The following is a 21,417-nucleotide window of genomic DNA, read 5'->3' as shown; positions in this document are numbered from 1 at the left end:
AATAGCCCCAATACCTCATTATAATACTCTAATCTTAAAGATGCTTGAATTGAAAAATTATAAACCTTTTTATGTTATTTAGTCTTTTCCCTATTTGATTTATTGTTTTATACTTTTTTAGCAATATGTGAATTTGCTTGCTTTTCAGAATCTAGCCTTTTCCTCAGGGAGCTCTGCTGGCTTAGTGGTAAAAAGCCGGGATCCCAACTCTAAGGCACATGGTTTGAATCCATCAGTTGTTCTTAGGGAGAAAGATGGATAATCTCCTTCCATGAGATTTAAAGCCTCTGGAAACTCACGGGAAGGCCAGTCATGAGTTGTTCCGATTCAATGACACACAAAAACAAGGCTTTTCTAGAATTAAAAACCAAGGTTCTTGTAGCTAAAATCCTATAAAGAGAAATAAAAAAGACAAAAGTAACTCCTACAACAAAATTTCCAATTTGATATGCCAGAGATCTGAGTACCAATTCGTTACTCATGTTCAGATTTTTCCAGATAGGCTTCATCAAAGAGCAGCAAGGGAAAATATTTAAAGAAGAATTAAAATACAATAGACAAAATGCTTTCTAAGAACACTTTCAGGCAGTGTGGCTTGGTTTAGAACTCTCAGTGTCCCTAGAAGTCCTCCTGGTTCACAACGGGAACCTTTAGGTACTCAAAGACCAGAAGAATGCGGAAAATAAGGTTGGCAGAAGCCCTGGGACTAACTGGCTGTTTCCCCAAGTGCTACTGGTTGTAGCCTCAACTTTATCCTTGTAAATTAATTACTGTTTGTATCTGATAAATCAAGCTTGCCTGTTCTCTTTCTGGGAGATTGAGGAACATGGAAAAGGAATGAAAGACCTAAAATATGAGAAAGGAAAGATTCTGGCATGTGTTTTACTGAGTGCACATGAGTGTGTTTGTGCTCAGAGGAAGAAAGAAGGGTTAAAAGAACACTGACTTTCAGCCAAGGAGAGGACAAATGTTAACAGAAACTTTGAAAGCTTTCTGGAAGGTGATTGAGGAGGAATGTTTAGGAAAGTTTTTTCTGAAGAGTGTGACACAGGCTGGGGTACAAGTCACCCAAACAGTTGATAAGGTATTTGATTTTTATAATCAATTTTGTAAAAACTAGCGGGCTCATGGACTAGGCCTATTTGAGGGTATGATTTCTCAGACGTTTACAATAAAATACTGTGGCTCTCATCTTTCCATTACATTCTAATTGAAATCTCTGAATTCCTACAACCTTGGCGATCTCATGTCCTGAAGGACTGAGTAATGACAGCCTCAAAACTGAGAAATTTGATGAGTAATTCCTCAGAAGCACTCAGCACCCTAGGACCTTGCAAATGTCATCATCTGGCTTGGGAACAAGATATCTCTGCAAAGGTACTGTTGAGTAGATTATCTCCTGGAATCTTCAATGCAGCCTCTCACCAGTGGCTACAAAGGAATTAGTGCTTCCAAGAGGAGTTTGAGGGAACAAAGTTCATAGGGAGTTGTGCTAATGCAAAGAATTAGTGCTTCTTTGTGTCTTCCTTTTAGATGGGCTCTAACTTTGTACATACTCTTCGCTCTCTGAATGGTGTGAGGTAAGGAAGAGTCAGAATCTTACCATTGCTGTTGAGGGTTTTCATGATCACCTCCATCTGTGCAAACTCATAGTTATAGTCTGGCTCTGAGGACGCTTCACTGGCTGCATCCAAGTCATGCTCCGGTGGACCTGTTTCTTTTTCAAAGTCTTTCAACCAGTCTCTCCGCTTCCTCTTTGGCAGATTAATTCTGAGGGGAATGGGTGTTCACCATCAGAGAGAACCAATATGCTTTGTACTTAAGCTGATAATGTATATATTTTGTGGCAATTATTTTTTAAAAGAAATGAAAATCTTCTAATATTAATTGTACATATTTTTTATTATGACTATTTAAAACATTTTAAAGTTGTGATATATGTGAATATTTGCAAAACATATTGTATTTTTTTGCACAGCAACACAAAGCCTGACTCATGAGCACACCACATTGTATTTTTTTACACATTGTATTTTATTAAAAAATATCAATAATGCATATTTTGCTCCACAATGTTAATGAAAATATAAAGAATGTCTGATTGTCTATTCATTCCACATTGTCCTTCCCTTCATGCATTCCAACAGTGTTCATTGCTTATTAATTTGCTACCGTTCTAAACATAGTAGATTGATTCTCTTTATATATGACCCCTTCTCTAATTTTTATAGCAGTGCCCTTATACAGTACTTGTCCTTTAATGACAGGGTTATTCCTTATGTGCAATTATTGAATGCAAAGGTATTACCTAAAAAAGTGGTTATTTCCCCAGAGGATTCTGTCGCCGTGCCACAGCTGGGTGGTGCTGCACACGAGGGCACCATTTACACAGGACCTGAGAAAACACAGGGCAATGGCCAAAAGATGAGAACATGGAGGAAAGGAGCATAGACACAGCTTAGCAAGCCAAAGGGGAACTTTGAATTCAGAGAAGTATTCCACCTAATACATGTAGAAGTAGTAACAGGGTTAGAATATCAACATTGGTAACCATCATAGAGTTTGGGCTGTTGGCAATGATTGAAGGCTGATAACATCTCTCAAAGGAGTCCTGATGGTTTGAGAGCTTGGCTGCCAGCCGAAAGGTTCTGCCTGCAGCTCTGAAGAAGACCTGGATATCTGTCGAGGTAAAGATTATAGCAAAGAAAACCTTATAGGGCCCATTCTACTCTGTCACATGGGGTTGGTATGAGTAATCGACTTGACAGCAACTAACCACAACCAATCTTCCTCAAAGAGAGACAGCCAGACCCAATGGAATGTTCCTGGAAAATTTTGAACTGAATCCAGGCAAGCTTCTTTATCTAAATACTAACTTGGGAAACACAGTTGTTGTTGGCAAAGAGAGCACTAAAAATATGAAATGCACAGTGGGGATGCAATGGAGGAAATTCAGTCTGTGGAAAACTCTAGGGCAGCAATTGTTGTTGTAGTGTGCTGTTGAGGTGGAACTCACTCACAGCTGGCCCTTCAGTGGGTTTTCAGAGGTCAGTAAATCACACAGGAGGAGTCTACCACTACGTATCCTGTGGAGCATCTGGTAGATTCAAACCACGTAACTCTGGATCGCAGCATAGTTTATTACCATTAGACCACCAGAGTGAATTTTCAGAGACACTGCATCAAATGGAAGGAGACTACTCATCCTTCTCCCATGGAATAGATGGTGGACTTCAACTGCATGCCTAGGGCAGCAACTAGTTGTCTTTAAAAATTATAATCCTAAGGGAGCTCTAGTGGCCTAGTGGCAAGAAGCTGCACTGCAATCCCAGAGGTATGCGGCTCAAATCTACCAGATGCTCTGCTGGAGAAGGAGGGACAATCTCCTCCTCTACTAGTCAGATCTGATTTGACGGTACACACACAAAAAATAATAAAAAAGAAAAAAATTATAATCCTGGGGTGGAGGAAACAGAGGAAGCCCTTAGGCTGAAAGAGACCTACTAGAAACAGCAACAAATGACAAATGTTGGGTCTTCTCAGAAAAGGGAAATTTAGGAGAAAATTGGCTAAGTTTGAATACTAATAAGACTTACTATAAACACTTAAGAATTATTAACTTTTTTAGTTATAACAGTACTAACGTTATTTTATAAAGAGAGTCTTCATATAGTTTCAGACATACAATGAAAATATTTACAGATGCTGTGATGTAACGTTTAGAATTTCGTAATCAAGAGACATGTAAAGAGGGTACAGGTAAAACACAATGGTCCTTGTACAGTACTCTGGTGGCCTAGTCTGTAGAAGGTGTGCTACAAATTCCAAATTTTCTATGATTTGAGTAATTTTTTAAAAGCTTGATGACACATTAGGGGGCTTTTGTTACACTAGTCACTCTCATTTCTACATGTTTGAAATTTTCCAAAAGAAAGCGTTAGCAGGAAATTGAAAAAGAATTTCAGCTTTTCTAGACTGTAACCTTTTCAGAAGCCAAACCCCAGAGTTTCATCCTATGGATTCTCTAGTTTGAACTAGGTTCAACCTCTAGTTGCCAAACTTTCACTTAGCAGTGAGTGCTAATCTATGTATCCTGTCAGAGTTCACAAATAGTGTGTGTGCTGTGTGTCTCTGGGTTTGTGTTAACCTATGGATGCAGGCTTTGTCTGAAACAAGTCACTGCCTGGCAGAAAAAGGAGCTCTTCCAACACTGCAGCCCTCTTTACACTACAAATTTGCTATGGCTTATGGTGGTTATGAGCTTTAGAATGGATCCAACTTAAAACAGTATCTGACACTGGGGTTGAGGAAAGACAGAGAAGGAGGGGAGGAATGATGTATACTGCATTGAAACAGATGAGCGAGAGAAGTGTTTGGGAGGGATATATGACTGGGTATTATTGTCATTACAGGAGTCCAGAATGAAGGCTGAACAAAGGAGTGGACTTGGTGGGAAGGATTGCATACCAATGAAAGAGTTTTTCTTTTACTTTACAAGAAAAAGAGTGAATTGGGAGGAGGGGGTGGGCAGGGAGAAAAGTACAACAATGAATGACTGGAAATCTCTGTAAACTTTCATTAAAATTAATTAAAAAATTAATTTAATTAAATTAATTAATTAAAAAAAGAAAAAACCCCAACAATATGCAGTTTAGGAGAACTGTCCCATAAAGTTTTCTAGCCTGTAATCTTAATGAAAGTATATCACCAAGTCTTTCTCCTGAAGAGCTGCTGAGTGGGTTCAAATCACCAACCTTTAGTTAGTAGCCAATCATTTAACCACTGTGCCACTTGAATTCCTACTGCTGTTACTTCCTATTTATTGAAGGGCTGGGAAGTCAGTAGTCTGTAAAAGCCACTGTGGAAGAGTTTATGGGCTTTCCTCTTCTCAGAAGATATCACAAACTGATCATCTGATGCAGTTAAAACATAGCCATCGTGATTTTTTTCTGAGCAAGGGAAGGAGTTCTGAATTTTTAGCACTAAAAATTTTCACCTTCTTATTCATGTTTCTTACACTTAAATAAAGAGGCTTGCAGATATTTTTAAAAAGTATTCCAAACAATAGGAATGATCATTAGTCTGTTCAGGTTTAATTTGAAGAATGTTAGACAAAGTTTTTTCCCTGCTGGAGAAAATAGTATTATTTTGAGTTTAGTTTTCTAAACAGTTGCTTTTGTCACATATTCTCACCATCACACTCAATTCCTCCATGATGCTGAAGCTCAGAGTTGAAGAATAAGAATGTGCATATGAAAAGAATCGCTCCTTCACAGTTATATTTCAATGCTATAACTAAGTTTTTATTGGTGGAAATACCATTATAAATGTTTTTGACCTGCTATAAACACACACACACAAACTCTGGTAAGTATATTTTCCACTAACACATTCCCTTTATTCATGCCAATCAAAATGTCTAAGTCTCAATATTGTAACTCAAGCTTCACAAGTTTGTACTCCATTTCTTTGGATTAACGGACAGCTTTCTACATCTGCAAAAATGGAAAGAGAGTTCAGAAAAATAAGTACCCATATCTGTTTATTTATGGATACACACACACACACACACACACACACACACACACACACACACACACATGAATTCATATATGCACACATATTTGGTTGAAATGATAATGAAAGTTTCAGTAAGTGTATATCTCTCTCTTTAAAAAAAAATCCAATTACTAATTTTAGTTGTTTTTAAGGACAATGTTTGTTAATGATCTAAAAAACATCTCAGAAATTCTAGGACTAGCATTATAATTAATAACAGAAATACCACTCAACTTTATAATGTTGAAAATTCTGACCTATGATGAAACAAAATTAATCTCTTCCATTTCATTATAGTTTGTTTAATACCTCATCTGGTGAGTGACTACCTTCATGGACAGAGCAGAAAGAAAATATGTCATGATCTCAGAAAGTACAACTGAATGGCAGTATTTTAGGAAAAAAAAATCCCTCAAAACAGGTCCAGAGCAAATAGATTCCATATTGAAATGGAATACTGAAATGATTAATTTAAGCATTATCTCCTGACTTATTACTAAATTTTGTGATATTTTATATCTTTAGTAAAATCCTGTACAAATTTACATTCCTAGTTCTCCACATACATAAACACATCTCTTTACAATTTGTAGCATACTTTTACTACCTTAATATGAAAAAGAAAACATTATGAAAACTTCTTAAAATTGCCTTGTCTGGGAATGTACCCAAGTCAACAGTAAGCATAGAAAGTAATTTCCAGTTTGACATGTACTTCAGGGGGGCCTGGGAGAAGCAAATCCAGACCTTTTGGCAAGAATGCACATACTCTGAATGCAGGCCACGAGAAAACTACATATAAGCCCCTGCTGAAGGTGAGCTAGATGGATTCAACTCCTTACAACTTCAGAAAACAGATTTTTCAAATAAAAGCTATAAATAAAAATTAACTTACTAAGGGCCTATGAACCTGGAGAAAGGACACGTTATACAGGTGTCCAGGACTTTCATTCATAGGGTCGGTATGAGTAGCCTACGACTCAACAGCACTTAACAACAACAACAACAACAGCAACAGTAACAACAACAGCATAGAGAGAGAGAGCAGTTGGCCTAGCGGACAGAAAGTCATGCTCCCAAGCCAAAGGTGGGTTGACTCTACTCTCCGGCCCACAGGTCTGCCTTTAATTGTTTTTGGAGAAACATTCTTCTAGGTCGTGTAACCCTGGTATGTCCACCTGCTGTACAGAGGTAACTCGTGGTTGCTGTAAAGCTGAACACTGTGACACTGATGAGTCAAATGCGAGAATGGTCACCCATGGTGGACAGTGTTAGGTGGAACTCTCCGATTAAAACAAGCTTGGAAGCAGGAGTGGCATCTACTTCCGTAATAGCTTGGCTCCAGAAACCCTATGAACCTGGAGAAAGGATGACCAGGTGTCCAGGACTTTCATTCATAGGGTCGCTATGAATCACCTACGACTCGATGGCACTTAACAACAACAACAACAACAACAAAGGCATCTTTGTCTCATTGTTCTCAAGTCAAATGACTTTCCACTGGGTTTTCAGAGGCAGTTAATCCCACAGAAGGAGATGCCTATCTTTTTCCTGAGGAGCAGTGGAGGATCTGAACCACCTGCCTTTGGATTGGCAGCACAACTCCTTACTGATAGGCCACTGGAATACCTTACTTGATCAGAGAATAAATAAAAATTATTTTTACCTTAAAAATGATTTATTTCAAGTAGGCCACAACACTTAGAATACCTGAACTATGGACAGTATACAACAGAAGGCCAGAAAAGGTAGACACTTAGTGGGGAACATCATTAAGACAATGAGTACAACCATGAACTAGCCGGTACTCACTTTTTACTAAAAACCGAATGACCAGAGTGGTGTAGGGATCTCCCTGCTCCCCTCTCTAAACCTTAGAAACTGTAACATTCTCTTAGCCAACACAGCAAGTGCATGTCATAAAATGTAGTAAAAGTGAAGACATAAGATGTAGTAAAATCACATGAAAGTCAGTAAAAATAAAGTCCTTCCAAAACAGACCAAAATCCTGTAGACAGAAAAGAAATGCCACCTGGGTTTTCAAGGTTGTGAATTTTTACAGGAATTGAATGTCTCATTTTTCTCCTCTGGAGTTACTGGTGGGTTCAAACACCCAGCCTTTAGGATAGTAGCTGAATCCTTTAACCACACCACCACTAGGGCTCCTTAAGAGACCAGGTATTTAAAAAAAGAACTTCCTGAAACACACTATAAATGAAAAACAGACACTAGAAGTCCACTGTTGTGTCAGAACTGACTCATAGCTGACCCTCGATAGGTTTTCAGTTACTCGCACAGGAGGAGACTGCCTATCATTCTTCCATGGAGCAGCTGGTGGCCTTGAACCATGTGCCTCTGGGATTGCAGCACAGCTTCTTGCCACTAGGCCAAATTGTCGTTAAGATAAAACAAAAAAGAATTAGTAAACTTGAGGATACATTTGAGGGAATAATGACTACACCTTAATCCCATGTCCCTTTCTTGTTTTATATTCCTAACTAAATTCATCTTCATAAATAACTTCCTCAACTTCCATGTCCTTTTCTTGGTACTTTTTCTTCCATGCCCAGAACTCTTAAGTACCTAAATGTTCCACTGTTACCAGTTTATCAAACTGTGGCATCTCTGAAGTTTTTCAGTTTCCTACTTTGCCACCTTCTTTTAATATAGAAAGGGAACTTGGATACCGTCAGCCATAGCAAGTTCTGCTGCTAACTCAAAGGCTGAACTCCTCCAGCAGTTCAAAGCCACCAATGACTCTACTGACGAAAATGGACAGTCTCCTCTTGTTGGAATTTATGGCCTCAGAAACCTAACGGAGGGTTTCTACGAGTTGGAGCCAACTTGATGGTAATGTGTTTGAGTTTTCAGTTTAATAGACGGGTTCTGTGTATGACTACAGACACTCTGAACTCACTATAAATAAAAACCACAGAATACAATTTCACCATTAAAACCCCTTAATATGTCTCTATGACATACACTTTCATGTACAATTATGTTTACTCTTAATGTTAACATCTGTTTTTCATCATTTAGCGACTGATGTAGCCTACATTAGGCAGAAAGATCGGAAATGATTGTCATACTTACAAAAATTAGTGTTATATTGCAGTAAGAAAGAGGACTCAGAGAAGGAAATAAAAAACGTTAATACCATTTACAATAGCCAACCACAGCTTGAGATACTTATGAGTGAACCTAACTAGACAAACAAAAGACCTAAACAAAGAAAACTATAGAAGATTTCTTTCTGCAAGACACAATAGAATACTTAAAGAAATGGAAAAATGTGCCCTGTTCATGGATAGGAAGACTCAATATTGTGAAAATGACAATTCTACCAAACGCAATCTATATGTTCAATGCAATCTCAATCCAGATACTAAATTCATTTTTCAGGGAGATCGAAAGGGAAATTGTCAAGTTTAACTGGAGAGGCAAGAGACACCAAATAAGCAAAATACTTCTGAGAAACAAAAATTAGGTGGGAGGTATAGCACTCCCTGACCTCAAAACCTACTACACAGCAGCAGTAACCAAAACAACATGGTAATGGTACAATGATAGGCACATAGACCAAGGGAACAGAACTGAGAACTTCAAATGGACCCAGCTATGTATCATCAACTGATATTAAATAAGGAAATAAAACCTACCAAATGGGGTAATGACAATCTCTTCAACAAATGGTGCTAGCAAAAGTGGAGTGCCACCTGTAGAAAGCTGAAACAGAATCTACATCTCACACTATACATAAAAATCACCTTAAGGTGGATCAGAGACTTGGGGGAGTAAAGCCCAAAACCATAAAGTTCATAAGAGACAAATTGGGATAAGTTTAGAAGGCCTAGTCTACAGTATGAAGAAACTGCCAAATATAGCCAGAAATGCACAAACTGAAGAGGATAAAATTGGTGAATGTGACTTTCTAAAGATTAAATCCTGTGCACATCAAAAACTTTCCCCAGAGGGTGAAAGGAGAAACTACTGACTAGGAACAAACATTTAGTTGGACCATCTCACACAAGAGTCTCATAACAAATGTTTACAGAATACTCCTGGGCCTCCACAAGAAAAAGTCTGATAACCCAATTACAAAATGGGCAAAAGACACGGAAAGAGTTTTCACAGAGGAAGACATTTAAATGGCTAACAGACACATGAAGAAATGTTCAAAATCACTGACAATAGGAGAGGTTCAAATCAAAACCATAATGAGACACCATCTCACTCCAGCAGCAGTGGCAAAGTTTAACATGACAGTAATAACTATTGCAGAGGATGTGGCTAGATAGGAACTCTCATTCATTGCTGGTGGGATTGTAAAATGGTACAACCACTCTTGAAGGCAGTTTGGTGCTTTCTCAAAAAGTTGAACACAGAAATTCCATATGACCGAAGTATTCCATTGCATGGAATATACCCCAAGAAAATGAGAACTGAGGCTCAAATGGAGAGTTGTATATCAATATTCATAGCAGCATTATTCACCATCACAAGAACATGGAGGCAGCCCAGATATCCAATCAGAAACAAATGAATTGAAAAGTTGTAGTACATTTATACAATGGAATACTACACAGCACGTAGGAGCAATAATTTTGTAAATTACTACATACCTTGGGAAGGACTGGAGAACACTATGCTGAGTGAACTAATTCAGTCCCACAAGGACAAATACTGAATAAAACCGTTATTGTAGAACGAGTATGAGGATCTAAGTGGGGTGGGTGGAGGAAGGTGGAAGCAGATGGGGGGGGGGGGGGCTGTTAATCATAGCATTGTACAATTTGATGGGTGGGGTGAAGAAAATGGGAAGAATCTTTTGTGAAAAACAATGTATTCAAACTTTGTAAATAAATCACTATAAAATTTTTAAAAATTAGTGTTCTAAATGAAATTGTGGGTTAATGAACATTTTATAGGACTCTGCTTAAACTGTATATCTGGTTATAAACTAATGAAAGGCATTATTTTTGACAGAAAAAAGAGTGAAAATATAACCTGACCATTCTCAATTTTTTTACATATTATGTGACCTGCTTTCAGGGTTCTAGTGGACTGGTGGTAGTAGCTGCACTGCAATCCCAAAGGCACGTGGTTTGAATCAAATCCAGCAGCTGTTCTGCACTGGGCAATCTCCTCCCGTTTTATTTACTGTCTCTGAAAACCTGCTGGAGGGTCAGCTAAGGGTTGATTATGACTTGATGGCACATACAACAACATGGCTGGTTAAGGAAATTTTTATGCCATGGAGTAATAAGATTAACTATATTCTTACATAATACATCATACTGAAAGATGGCAACTTATTTTATTCAATATTTTTACATCAGACATTGAGTCAAGTGCTTGATAAATCTTGCTTTAGTTAATCTTAGGGATTCCTAAGAAGTAGGTACTTCTACCGAAGAATTAGGCACATATACCCACAAGGAAAAGAAGTGAAGACAAGGGAGTAACTGCAAAATCATACAGGAAGCCTTGGCAGAATCTGCGTGATCCTAAACGAGGGCTCTTCAAAAAGTTGGAACATCTTGGTTTTTTTTTTTCCATCTGGAAAGCAAACCCCCTAAGGCAGCTGCATGCCCTTACCCTTGACTAGTGAAAGCAAACAGACAGAAAGGGAAAGTCTTCTCCTGAAAATGAAGAATTGGTGACATGTTAAATAGCCATCTCCTTTCTCTCCCCTCCCCACTTATATAAAAAAACACCATTTATTTACTGGAACTCTTACACATTGTTGGTGGGATTGTGAAATGGTACACCATGCAGCCACCTCCTTTCTTACCTTGCATTTTCCTTTGGAGTGAGAGAAACGTCTCCATCGGATGCAATGTCGATCTCACAGTGCTCAGGCTGAATTCCTATGCCAAAGAGCTGTATATCCTGAGAGGTATCGGCACCTACCCTGGTGTGAGCCTAGAAACAGATTATTCAGGGAGGAAAGAACCCACATTGAGAAGTGACTCTACACAATGCATCACAATTAGCTAATGTGATTAACGAACCAGAGAGGAGACACTAGGGATCTGGGGAATTAGTATGTCAAAAGTTTCCTTTAACATATTAAAAACCTTTATTAAACACAAGTAGGCAAATAAATACACTTAAACAGTGATTAGAGATTGTCTAAAATGATAAGTGGACTATTTATGATGCATTTCAATTTTGAATCAGCCTTTCATGATTTGTGACTATACTCAAGTCCATTCACTCTCTGAGTCTCAGTTCTTTTTTGTCCCCTCACAAAATGAAGAAAATACAGGATTCTTTTCAAAGGTAACAGTAACAATGCTTTGAAGACAAAATGCACTATATAAACAATCAGTAAAAGTAGTTGCATGGATAGACATACTTTAAAAAATGTTCATTTTAAAAAGAAAATTAGTCAAGTTTCTAACACACATAAAATGTTAAGAGTTTTCTGATACTGAAGATCTTAAATACCGCAGATCTCAGATATAGGAGAACTCTTACTGGTAAATCAATCATTTCCTAATCTTCTTTTAAAATTATGACTTGAGTAAAAGTTCATAAAGTATATTGTTGTTGGTTTTTTTTCTATCACTCATTCATGTGCATTTTAGTTATAACACGGATTATAATATCGATAGTATCTGATCACCCATTCATCTCATATTGTCCTTTTACCCATATTATTTGTTAGTTAATTTTCTACTCTTCACTTCCCCTACTTGGTAATCACAGTAGTATGATTCTGTATATAAACCTTTCTTTGGCTTTTCCTAATATCAGTCTTATCAATACTTGTCCTTTTGTGACTGACTCATTTAACTCAGCATAATGTCCTCTGGATTAATCCCTGTTATGCAATGTTTCAGATTGTTCATTTCTCCCCCTAGTGGTGCACGCTACTCTAGTGTGTAAATGTACCACTCCGTCTCTAAACTTTTCTTTTTTTTCGTTCTTCTTGTTGTGTGCTGTTGACCAGATCTGACTGGCACAGGAGACTGCTCAACCTTCTCTAGCAGAGCATCTGGTGGATTAAAATCACACATCTTTGGGATTGCAGTGCAGCTTCTTGCCACTAGGCCACCAAAGCTCCCTTAGTTCCTAAATTTTTTCAAATTTTTAAATACAACAACAAATGCAGGTGATTTTTGCCTGACAACAATCTCAGAGGATAGATTAGAACCATCTATAATGTCTTCTAGGACTGTACACTGAAAAGTAAGCAGATTCTCTCATCTCTCTCCCTTCAACCAACATTTGGTTAATCTCATAATGTTTTAACAACACCAGGGCTTCTTTAGAAAGACTTAAATGTAATGCCACCAAGTTAATTCTGACTCACAGCAACCCCTATTGGGTTTTGAACTATAAATCTCAACAGAAGGAAAATGTCTATTTCTATCCTTCGGAGCCACTGGTGGATTCAGCCTACTGATCTTTTGGATAGTAGCATAACAGCCTATGAAGTAGGCCAGCAGGGTGACTGAGAAAGCATAGACCTGGAAAAATCCTACCTACCTAATCTGCCACAAGGGTTTGCTTTGAGCCTTTGTTGATCTTGAGCTCACTTTAGAATTATCACACGCTCAGCTGAGAACACCGGGGTCTTCTCAGAACCCTGATAGCTTTATTCAGAACCTCTTTAAGTCCTGGAGTCACCTCACACCTGGAGCTAGGAATCACATGGAAAGCCGCTGGTGTCTAGAAATTAGCCCAAACAGAACACCACCAGGAGAATAGCTGCTTTTCCTTCTCAGTGATGATGTCTTAATACTCAACTATTTTTGCACTTTTTTTTTCTGTTTTCATTTGAGTGAGTTTATAGATTATATTGCTTTTTTGTTTAGACATCACTTTCAATGAAGGCTAAGCTAGGAACGAAACATAAAATAATAGATAGGTATCCTGATTCACCTGGTAGTTATACACGGATGGATCATGATATTATACACTATCTTACCTTTAAATAGTAGACCAGGAGTTCATTGAGGGCAGGGTCTGCATTTAGGTTGACTAGGTAACACTTGTCATCGCCCACCTTGATGCCAGACGTCTCAAGGGAAATCCCCATACTTTCAAGTTGTCGTTGTCTCTCCTATGGACAAAAGCACACAGACACAGGGAATTCTGGTACTCTACTCACAAGATGGAAAAATTCCAGCAACAAGGAGTCTAAAAAGTTAGGGGCTTGAATCTGCCATCTCCTCCAAGAGAGAAATATGGCAGTCTCTTCTTGAAATGATCTAAGTAGCCTTGGAAATCCAATGAAGGGCCACTCTGAGTTGGAACTGACTTGATAGCAGTAGTTTTGAGTTACTGAGGACAAAGGCAACAAACTGACACCTTTTACTCAGTTCAACCAAGTCTGTTGAGAATCTGTGATTAGTGAAACCTTGTTCCGGTTTCATAAGAATACCAAGGATGAAGGAGCTATCATGTTCATCTCTAAAATGATCCACATCCATTAAGGATGGGGCCTGTACTGAGCACACAAGGAAAGAGAGCACTGTGTCACTGGAGGGATGACACTGGAGAAAGCTTCAAAGGAACAAAGAACATGGTAAGTGAGTAGATCAGGAAAAACCAAAAACAGTAAAAGCAACCCAAATGAGCATCAGTGGATAAACATATAAATAAAAACATGCTTTAAAAGAATATTATTCAGTCATAAGAAAGACATGAAGTTCTGATACATACTACAATACTGATGAAACCTAAAAAAAAAAAAAGTTATTTCTGTGTTAAAGAAGCCAGATATAACAGGTCAAAGATTGTATGATTCTATTTATATGAAAAATCCAGAACAGGGAAATCTATAGAAACAGAAAATAGACTAATGATCATAGGGGATACAGAAGTAAAGACTGACTGCTTAATGAGTATAGGGTTTTGTATGGTCTAGAAACTTTACCTCAATTTAAAGGGGGGGAAAAAGGAGGTACTAGGAAAGGATTCCAGAAGCAAATACATTTGAGAATAGTCTTGAAATATAGTAAGAATTTCAACAGGAATGGGAAAATACTAAGATTGAGGGTTAACATTCTAGGGGTAGGGTCTAGGAAAGCCCCGTGAAGACTCTAGTTATACTGGATGATTTCAAGCACAATGAACCCCCCGTGGATACGGGAAATAGTGGAATATGTAACTAGCAGCAAGTTGAGTTCATATTGTACAGGATCTTAAAGTCATTCATTCATTTACTCATTATTGAAACAAAAATTCAGACTTCCAGTCATAGCAACCCTCCATTAAGTTTATAAGGCTGTAAATCTTAAAGAGAGGAGACAGGCCATCATCCTTTCAAGAACTTCTAGTGTATCTGAATTGTCAAAGATGTGGAATCTTTCGGTTAGCAGTTCAACACACTGTGAACTATGCCAGAACCCTCTCATTCATTTTAAGAGTCTATGGGACAAAAACTTGATGTCTACACTAATCTCTGCACTTTCTCTGATGTTGTTAAGTGCTATCAAGTTAGAAGTGACTTATAAACCTCCAGCAAGTTTTCTGGGGCAGTAAATGGTACAGGAGGAGCCTGCTCATTTTACTCCTATGGAGCCCCTGGTGGATTCGAACTCTGTGTGTTTGGATCAGCAGCACCACTCTCTAGCCTCTAAAATTCCTTTCTCTATTTCAGCATGAAGAGGTCATTAAAAACTTTCCGAGGATTACAAGAAGTTATTGAAAAGCAAAAGGAGGGGGAGGGAGGAAAATGGGCAACAATGAATGATGAAAATTCAACTTTTCTGTAAACTTTCATTAAAATTGCAATTAAAAAAAAAAAAAAGACAGCAACTGTAAAAAGAATCACATTTCAGGCCTAAGCAACTGAGCTACCTGTGCAATTTCTTCCGTTTTCCTCAGCTTCTCTTCCCACGTCACTGTTAGTTCTTTCATCAGCTTTTCAGATTCTTCAAGCTTCTCCTTCAGTTCAGGGGCCTTCATAGCCTTGAAAATGCGACAGAAAGAACTGATAAGAATTTCTTTCCATCATTATATATGAGACAATAATTTACTGACTCACTTTAAGCAGTTAAGAGTGGTCTATTTGGAGCACATAATCCAATTATAATCACTCACAGTGGGTTCTGGCCTTATATTAAATAATCAAAAGTACTGGAAGAGAATTTGGTTGCTGCTGTTTTAAGAAAAGGATGTACCAGTATCCTGATCTGAAGTGATTAAAACCATTCAGAATCATTTTACTTATTATAGCTAAATTTCACATTTAAGTATCTGAAAGACGTTAAAGCTCATCTTTGAAAGAAAAAAAGCAAGAGTTACAAAACCCCTCAAAAACCAAGTTACCATGAAACACAACGTGAATGAAGGAATGTGTGAAACACAGTGTATATGAATGAAACACAATGTATATGAATATTGCATGCGAATCTATGTTAAAATAAAACTTAAAAATCCAACAAAATAAAACCACCACCATCCCGCCGCAGCTACTTAAGTTGGGTGGGTTTTTTTCTGTAAGAGAGTGATTAATACATTTTCACCAACACATGCATTCCACTTCTATTAACAGAATACAAAAAGTGAAGATTTTTCTTATTTATTTGAAAAGTTGAATCTGGGCCCTTCTCTATTGACAAGGCATACATTTAGCACGTTTATTATTTGTTTGGAAGCAGGACATCTGGTTAGAAAGGCAGTAGCTTTTCTCTGAGTTGGTACAGTGAGACTATCCCAAGGATTCAAACATGCAGTGTAAAAAAAAAAAAGGTTTTTTGACTTTGCAAAATGGTAGTGTGACACCCTATAGGAAGATGAGCTTCTACAGAGTCAAACTCTGTGAATGAGAATAATGGTAGAGTTTGGACAATGAGAGGTAACTGTGGCTAGCTGAGCTGGCCTGAGTCTCACGGGGTTCACGGGCTGCCATTAATGCTGGGAATGACAGAGAAATTCTAGGAGAGCCTGACGTAGCTTCTCTTCTCTTTCCTTCAGCCAAGTATAGCTTGGCAGTATAGCTTATTCGTTTCCTTCTTGGTGTTCAAGCTCTCAGATCAGACCCCTAGCACACAGTAGACACCAATAAACACCAAAATGCTGAACCTCACCAGTCCCAAACCACATGCCAAGAATATCAATCACAGGAGCACCCGGCCGGTCCTACCTCCGCCTGGGAGAGTTGCTCTCGTAGTTTCTCCACTTCTTCCCGCAGTTCCCGGATGACCCTGGCGTTGGGATCTTCGTTAACCACAGCGTGGTTAACAATCCTCTTGGCTCGATCTGCATATCTCAAGGTGGAGAGAGTCTCTTCATAGTTGTCTGCTGCTGGGCTGATAGTAGCTATCATGGAGGTCTGGCTGTTGCCCCCCAAATTGTCCTGCAAAATATTTCAAATATCTCATTGGGAAAAGAGGCATCCTGTGATGCAATCTGTATCCAGGAACAGATAACATTATTCCCCATGGAAGTAGGTCTGGATTTCAGAAACTATGTCAAGATGAAATGTGTTCTCTTTATTTAAAATCTCAGTAATAAGCTGTGTACTACCCCCAATACTGATGCTCAATTTTGTTAAACCAAGAATTAAAAAAAATTTTTTTTAAATCTTTGCCTATAGTAGGCAACAGAACAAGCAGGTCTGTCCTGGAGAGGGTGAAACCAAATTGCTCCTTGAAGGCAAGGATTTTGAAGCTCCATCTGACATACTTTGTGCAGTCTCCAGGATGGACCAGCCCTTGCAGAAGGACATTATGCTTGGAATGGTGGAGCGACAGTACAAGAGAGGGAGACCCTGGATGAGACAGACTGATACAGTAACTGGGGCAATGGGGGTAGAAAAGTCCGAGATAGTCAGTTTGGCTCAAGATAGGGCAGGGTTCAGAGCTATTATGCATAGGGCTGCTATGAGTTGCAGGTGACTTGACTGCATGTAACAACAACAACAACAACAAATTAGGTTGTATTTATGTACATATTTTGTGGTGTTTAGCAATACAAAGAGAAAATGGTCTTAACAGCTGCACATTCTCTGTCCACACTGTAAATAAATATACTTTTAGAAAAAAGATAATATTAATAATACTGCTCCTGATACTACTCCTATAATGAAATAAAAAGATAATAGAAAATACTGTTTACTCTGCATTCCTAGGAATAAGGATGACTAATATTGTCATTTGAGTTCTATGTTTACTTAGCTTGTACATGCCTCTGGGCTGTAAAATTTTAAATGTACAGTCAATGTATGGTTGGAAAAAAAACCCCCAGCAGAACAATGCCTTACCTTAAGAAGCCAAGTGAGGACTGAATCTCGGTAAGGCACAAATTTGTTTTTACCCTTGCCAGCTGCCTGGTCAGCCAGTGATGATATAACCAACCCCAAGGTTGTTAGGGATCTGACAAGGGAAAGGAAAAAAAAACCCAAGCAAAAAACATTAGTTTTATATCACATCTGTTTTTTCATGAAGCAACAAGTCTCCTAGGTAATAAGTTTAAAAGATGTAGAATGAAGCTCTAAAGTTGATCTCTTTCCTTCTCTCTCTCTACTGTGCCACCGGGTCTGACTCAACACGGGAGGAGACTGCCCACCTTCACTCTCTGCTGTGGTTAAGAGTCTGAACCATGTACTCTTTGGGTCTAATGTGAACCTATTTTGATCTTTGCTTTTGCTTCCTAGAATAACCAAGCAATTTCCACCACATATTACAGGCTATATTTCTTTCATCTGCTTACAGTTGGCAAATAGATGTCAACGGAGAATAAATTATAGTTGTACAAAAACAAAGAACACACGGCTACTGTTTCAACATGTTCCTCAAATTAGACTGACAGAACCCAGAGCTCGCTGAACATGGAGAATCTCACAAGCCTCCTCAAAACTACTGAATCAGAAGCAGTTAAAGGCATCCTCAGGTTATTCTTAAGTACAGTAAATTCTGAGATACTCTTTTTGGACAATATTTAATAAACACATTTCATTGTTCTGGTCTGTGGTTTTCAAAATGTGGTCCTGGAAACGTGCACCATCTCTGGTTATGAATCAGACTTCTGTGATCCACAGACTTTTCACTGTCTGGTTTTCAGAAGCAGATCACCAGGTCTTTCTTCCTAGGCTATCTTAGTCTAGAAGCTTATTTAGGCAGAGAGCAATACACAAGCCCCGCCACTGACAAAAAGGAGGGGGCTTTGCATAAGGCACATGGACCAGAGAGCAAACCTGTGTATCCAGGAACCAGACCTGTCTCCTGCAGAGAAGGTGAAAATTCTGGCACCAAAACACAAAGCTCTCATACTCTAGACATCCTGAATGAGACATGCAGAGTGAAGCCCAGAGAACTGAGTTGTACAGGGTGGACAGCGGACTCGCATGTGGGCTAGAATTTGAGAGCCCCCACAACTTTAGAATAAGCCTTTGAGCTTCCATGGGTGGTTCTTCACACCTGGAGAGAAGAACACTGTATAAAACACAGGACTGCGGGTGCTGAGTGGCAGAGGGCAGTCTCCTGTGTCAGAGCTACGTACCAAATGCATGTCTGAAGAGGAGTCACTTAGATCCCAAGTCTAGCAGCCAAAAGAGCAACTTTGGTAGATCTTACTGGATAGCAGTTCCTGTTATTTCATATTACATAGAGAAAAACCTTTATGAATATTCTTTAAAAGATATAAATTTATTCTGTATATGGAGCTCTGGTGGCCTAATGGTAAGAAACTAGGCTACAATCCCAAAGGCACATGGTTCAAATCCACTAGATGGTCCATGGGAAAAGGGTAAGCAATCTCTTCCCCTGTGATTAACTGCCTCTGAAAACTTGTGGAAGGGTCTGCTACAGATTGGTTCTGACTCAATGGTACACAAGAGCAAGAGCAAGAGCTACAACACTTATCTACAGGGTGCTGTGGTGACCTAGTGGGTAAGGAGTGTGCTGCCAATCTAAAAGCAGGCTGTCTGAATTCACCGGCTGCTCTGTGAGAGAAAGGGGTGGTCTCCTCTAGTGCAATTTACTGCCTCTGGAAACCTGCTATGAGTTGGTTCCAATGTGACAGCCATGAGAAATTTATCTATACAAAGAAAGAAGCCTACAAATTATCAAGTAACTTGTCAGCAAGTGAAACCCATAAATAGTCAAGCTTAGAGCACCGAATCCAAATTTGTGAGTGAACAGTAGGGCAGCACACTTATGACAAAAACCCCTTTACAATGTCCACTGTGCAAGATCTGTATAACCGGTATCCACCAGGAGCAGAACTATGGAATGACACCGAAATTAGTCTATGGTGCCAGTGTCAATCTGTACTCCGCTGTGTGACTCATCAAGTTAGATACCCATCACTTAAGCTTCATTTTCAATGACAAAGATAAATTTCCATTAAATACGTTGAAAGAAAAGAAATGATTATTTCCCATAAAACACAAGTTCCACCAAAGCAAGCCACTGAAAAGTCATTGAAAAAGAAATTTGAGAATAAAAGCCAAATGGATTAGAATTTTGATAAGTTGCAGTCTTTATCACAATACAAGTTAAATATACCCATCTCACCTTACAGGTTGGAAAGTCAAGCAAGCCTAACCCAAGGAAAAGGAAAACATGTCCAAACAAAAACCTGCACATCATGGTCATTCATAACAGCATTTGGAAACAAATCAAACACCTGGACAGATAAATAAGACTTGGTACAATCTACAGACTAAGGTGCGCCTGATCCAGGCCATGGTCTTTGCAATTACTTGTTAAGCATCAGAGAGCTGGACAATGAATAAAGATGACAGAAGAATTATTGATGCCTTTGAGCTGAGGTGCCAGAGAAGAGCACTGAATACAATACAGACTGCTAGGAGAATAAACAGGTCTGTCCCGGAGAGGGTCAAACCAAGTTTCTCCTTGGAGGCAAGGATTTTGAAGCTCCATCTCACATAACTTTGGGAACGTGGCCAGGAGGGACTAGTGCTTGAATAGTACATTATGCTTAGAAGGGTGTAGGGACAGCTCAGGAGAGGAAGATCCTGAAGGAGATGGATTGACATGGTAACGGGGGAAATAGGGGTAGGTGTGTCAGAGTCAGAGACTGGCTCAGGATGGGGCAGGGTTCAGAGCTACTGTACTTTGCTATTAGTTGCTAGTGACTCAATGGCACACACAATAATAACAACACCACTTCTACAAAATTACACACAGCACAAAAAAGGACTAAAGTCCTGAGATACGCCACAACACAACAGAACCTTGAATTATGAAACTAAGTTAAAGCCTTAAAATTTATGCTAAGTGAAAAAAGGTAGACCCAGAAGGCTGCCTTCAGGGTGATGAAAATGTTTTAAAATTAGACTGTGGTGGTGACGGCTGTGAAGTGTTGTGGTTATACAAAAAGCATTTCATTACGCACTTTCAAGAGAGTGCACGCTATTACACATACATTATTTATTTACAGAAAGCTTTAAAAAAAAAAAAAGTCAAGCAAGCACAACTGCTCTTCCCCGATGCAGCACTAAAAGTAAACTCCACATGGCTTATTCAAAATAGAGGTAAGAATTCAATATAAGACAGAAATGTATTTCCTGCTTTAATACCAAAATAACTTGGGCGTTTTCCTCCAAATCATGTTGCAACTACAGCAATAAAATGCTCAGCTGAAAACAATACTTTCAAACAATCCTAGCTATTTTAATATCCAAAAGCAGCAGAAAGGATTTGAATTCGTAAAAAAGCAGAAAGTGCTAAGTGACCCAAAGGTCTTTATTAGTAGGACTAACATGAAAGCACGATTCCATGTTGACATGAAAACATTATTTTGGAGAAGATGTAGATTTTCCATCATCAAAACAAGAATTCACTGTGCCTTGTGGCAGCTGCATGCATTTTCTAATTCAACTATTTTGGAAGAAGAAGGAAAACTTTATGGAATGGTGAAAGATGAAATCAA

At 38.7% G+C, this 21,417-nt stretch overlaps 1 protein-coding gene across 1 annotated transcript in view; it reads right to left on the bottom strand.

Moving 5' to 3' along the window:
• Positions 1-21,417, bottom strand: part of KIF13A (kinesin family member 13A) — a 302,781-nt gene that overhangs the window by 62,659 nt on the left and 218,705 nt on the right. The window contains 7 exon segments of the mRNA XM_006888691.1: positions 1,604-1,770; positions 2,309-2,395; positions 11,354-11,484; positions 13,499-13,633; positions 15,376-15,486; positions 16,664-16,876; positions 17,783-17,894. Coding sequence (XP_006888753.1) covers positions 1,604-1,770; positions 2,309-2,395; positions 11,354-11,484; positions 13,499-13,633; positions 15,376-15,486; positions 16,664-16,876; positions 17,783-17,894 — 956 coding nt within the window.

This window comes from Elephantulus edwardii, unplaced genomic scaffold, assembly GCF_000299155.1.
Source record: "Elephantulus edwardii isolate Elephantulus edwardi_28Jun2011 unplaced genomic scaffold, EleEdw1.0 scaffold00070, whole genome shotgun sequence".
NCBI classification, from domain to species: Eukaryota; Metazoa; Chordata; class Mammalia; order Macroscelidea; family Macroscelididae; genus Elephantulus; species Elephantulus edwardii.
Note: the sequence above shows the minus strand (reverse complement) of the source record. Positions and strands in the feature narration are given on the sequence as shown.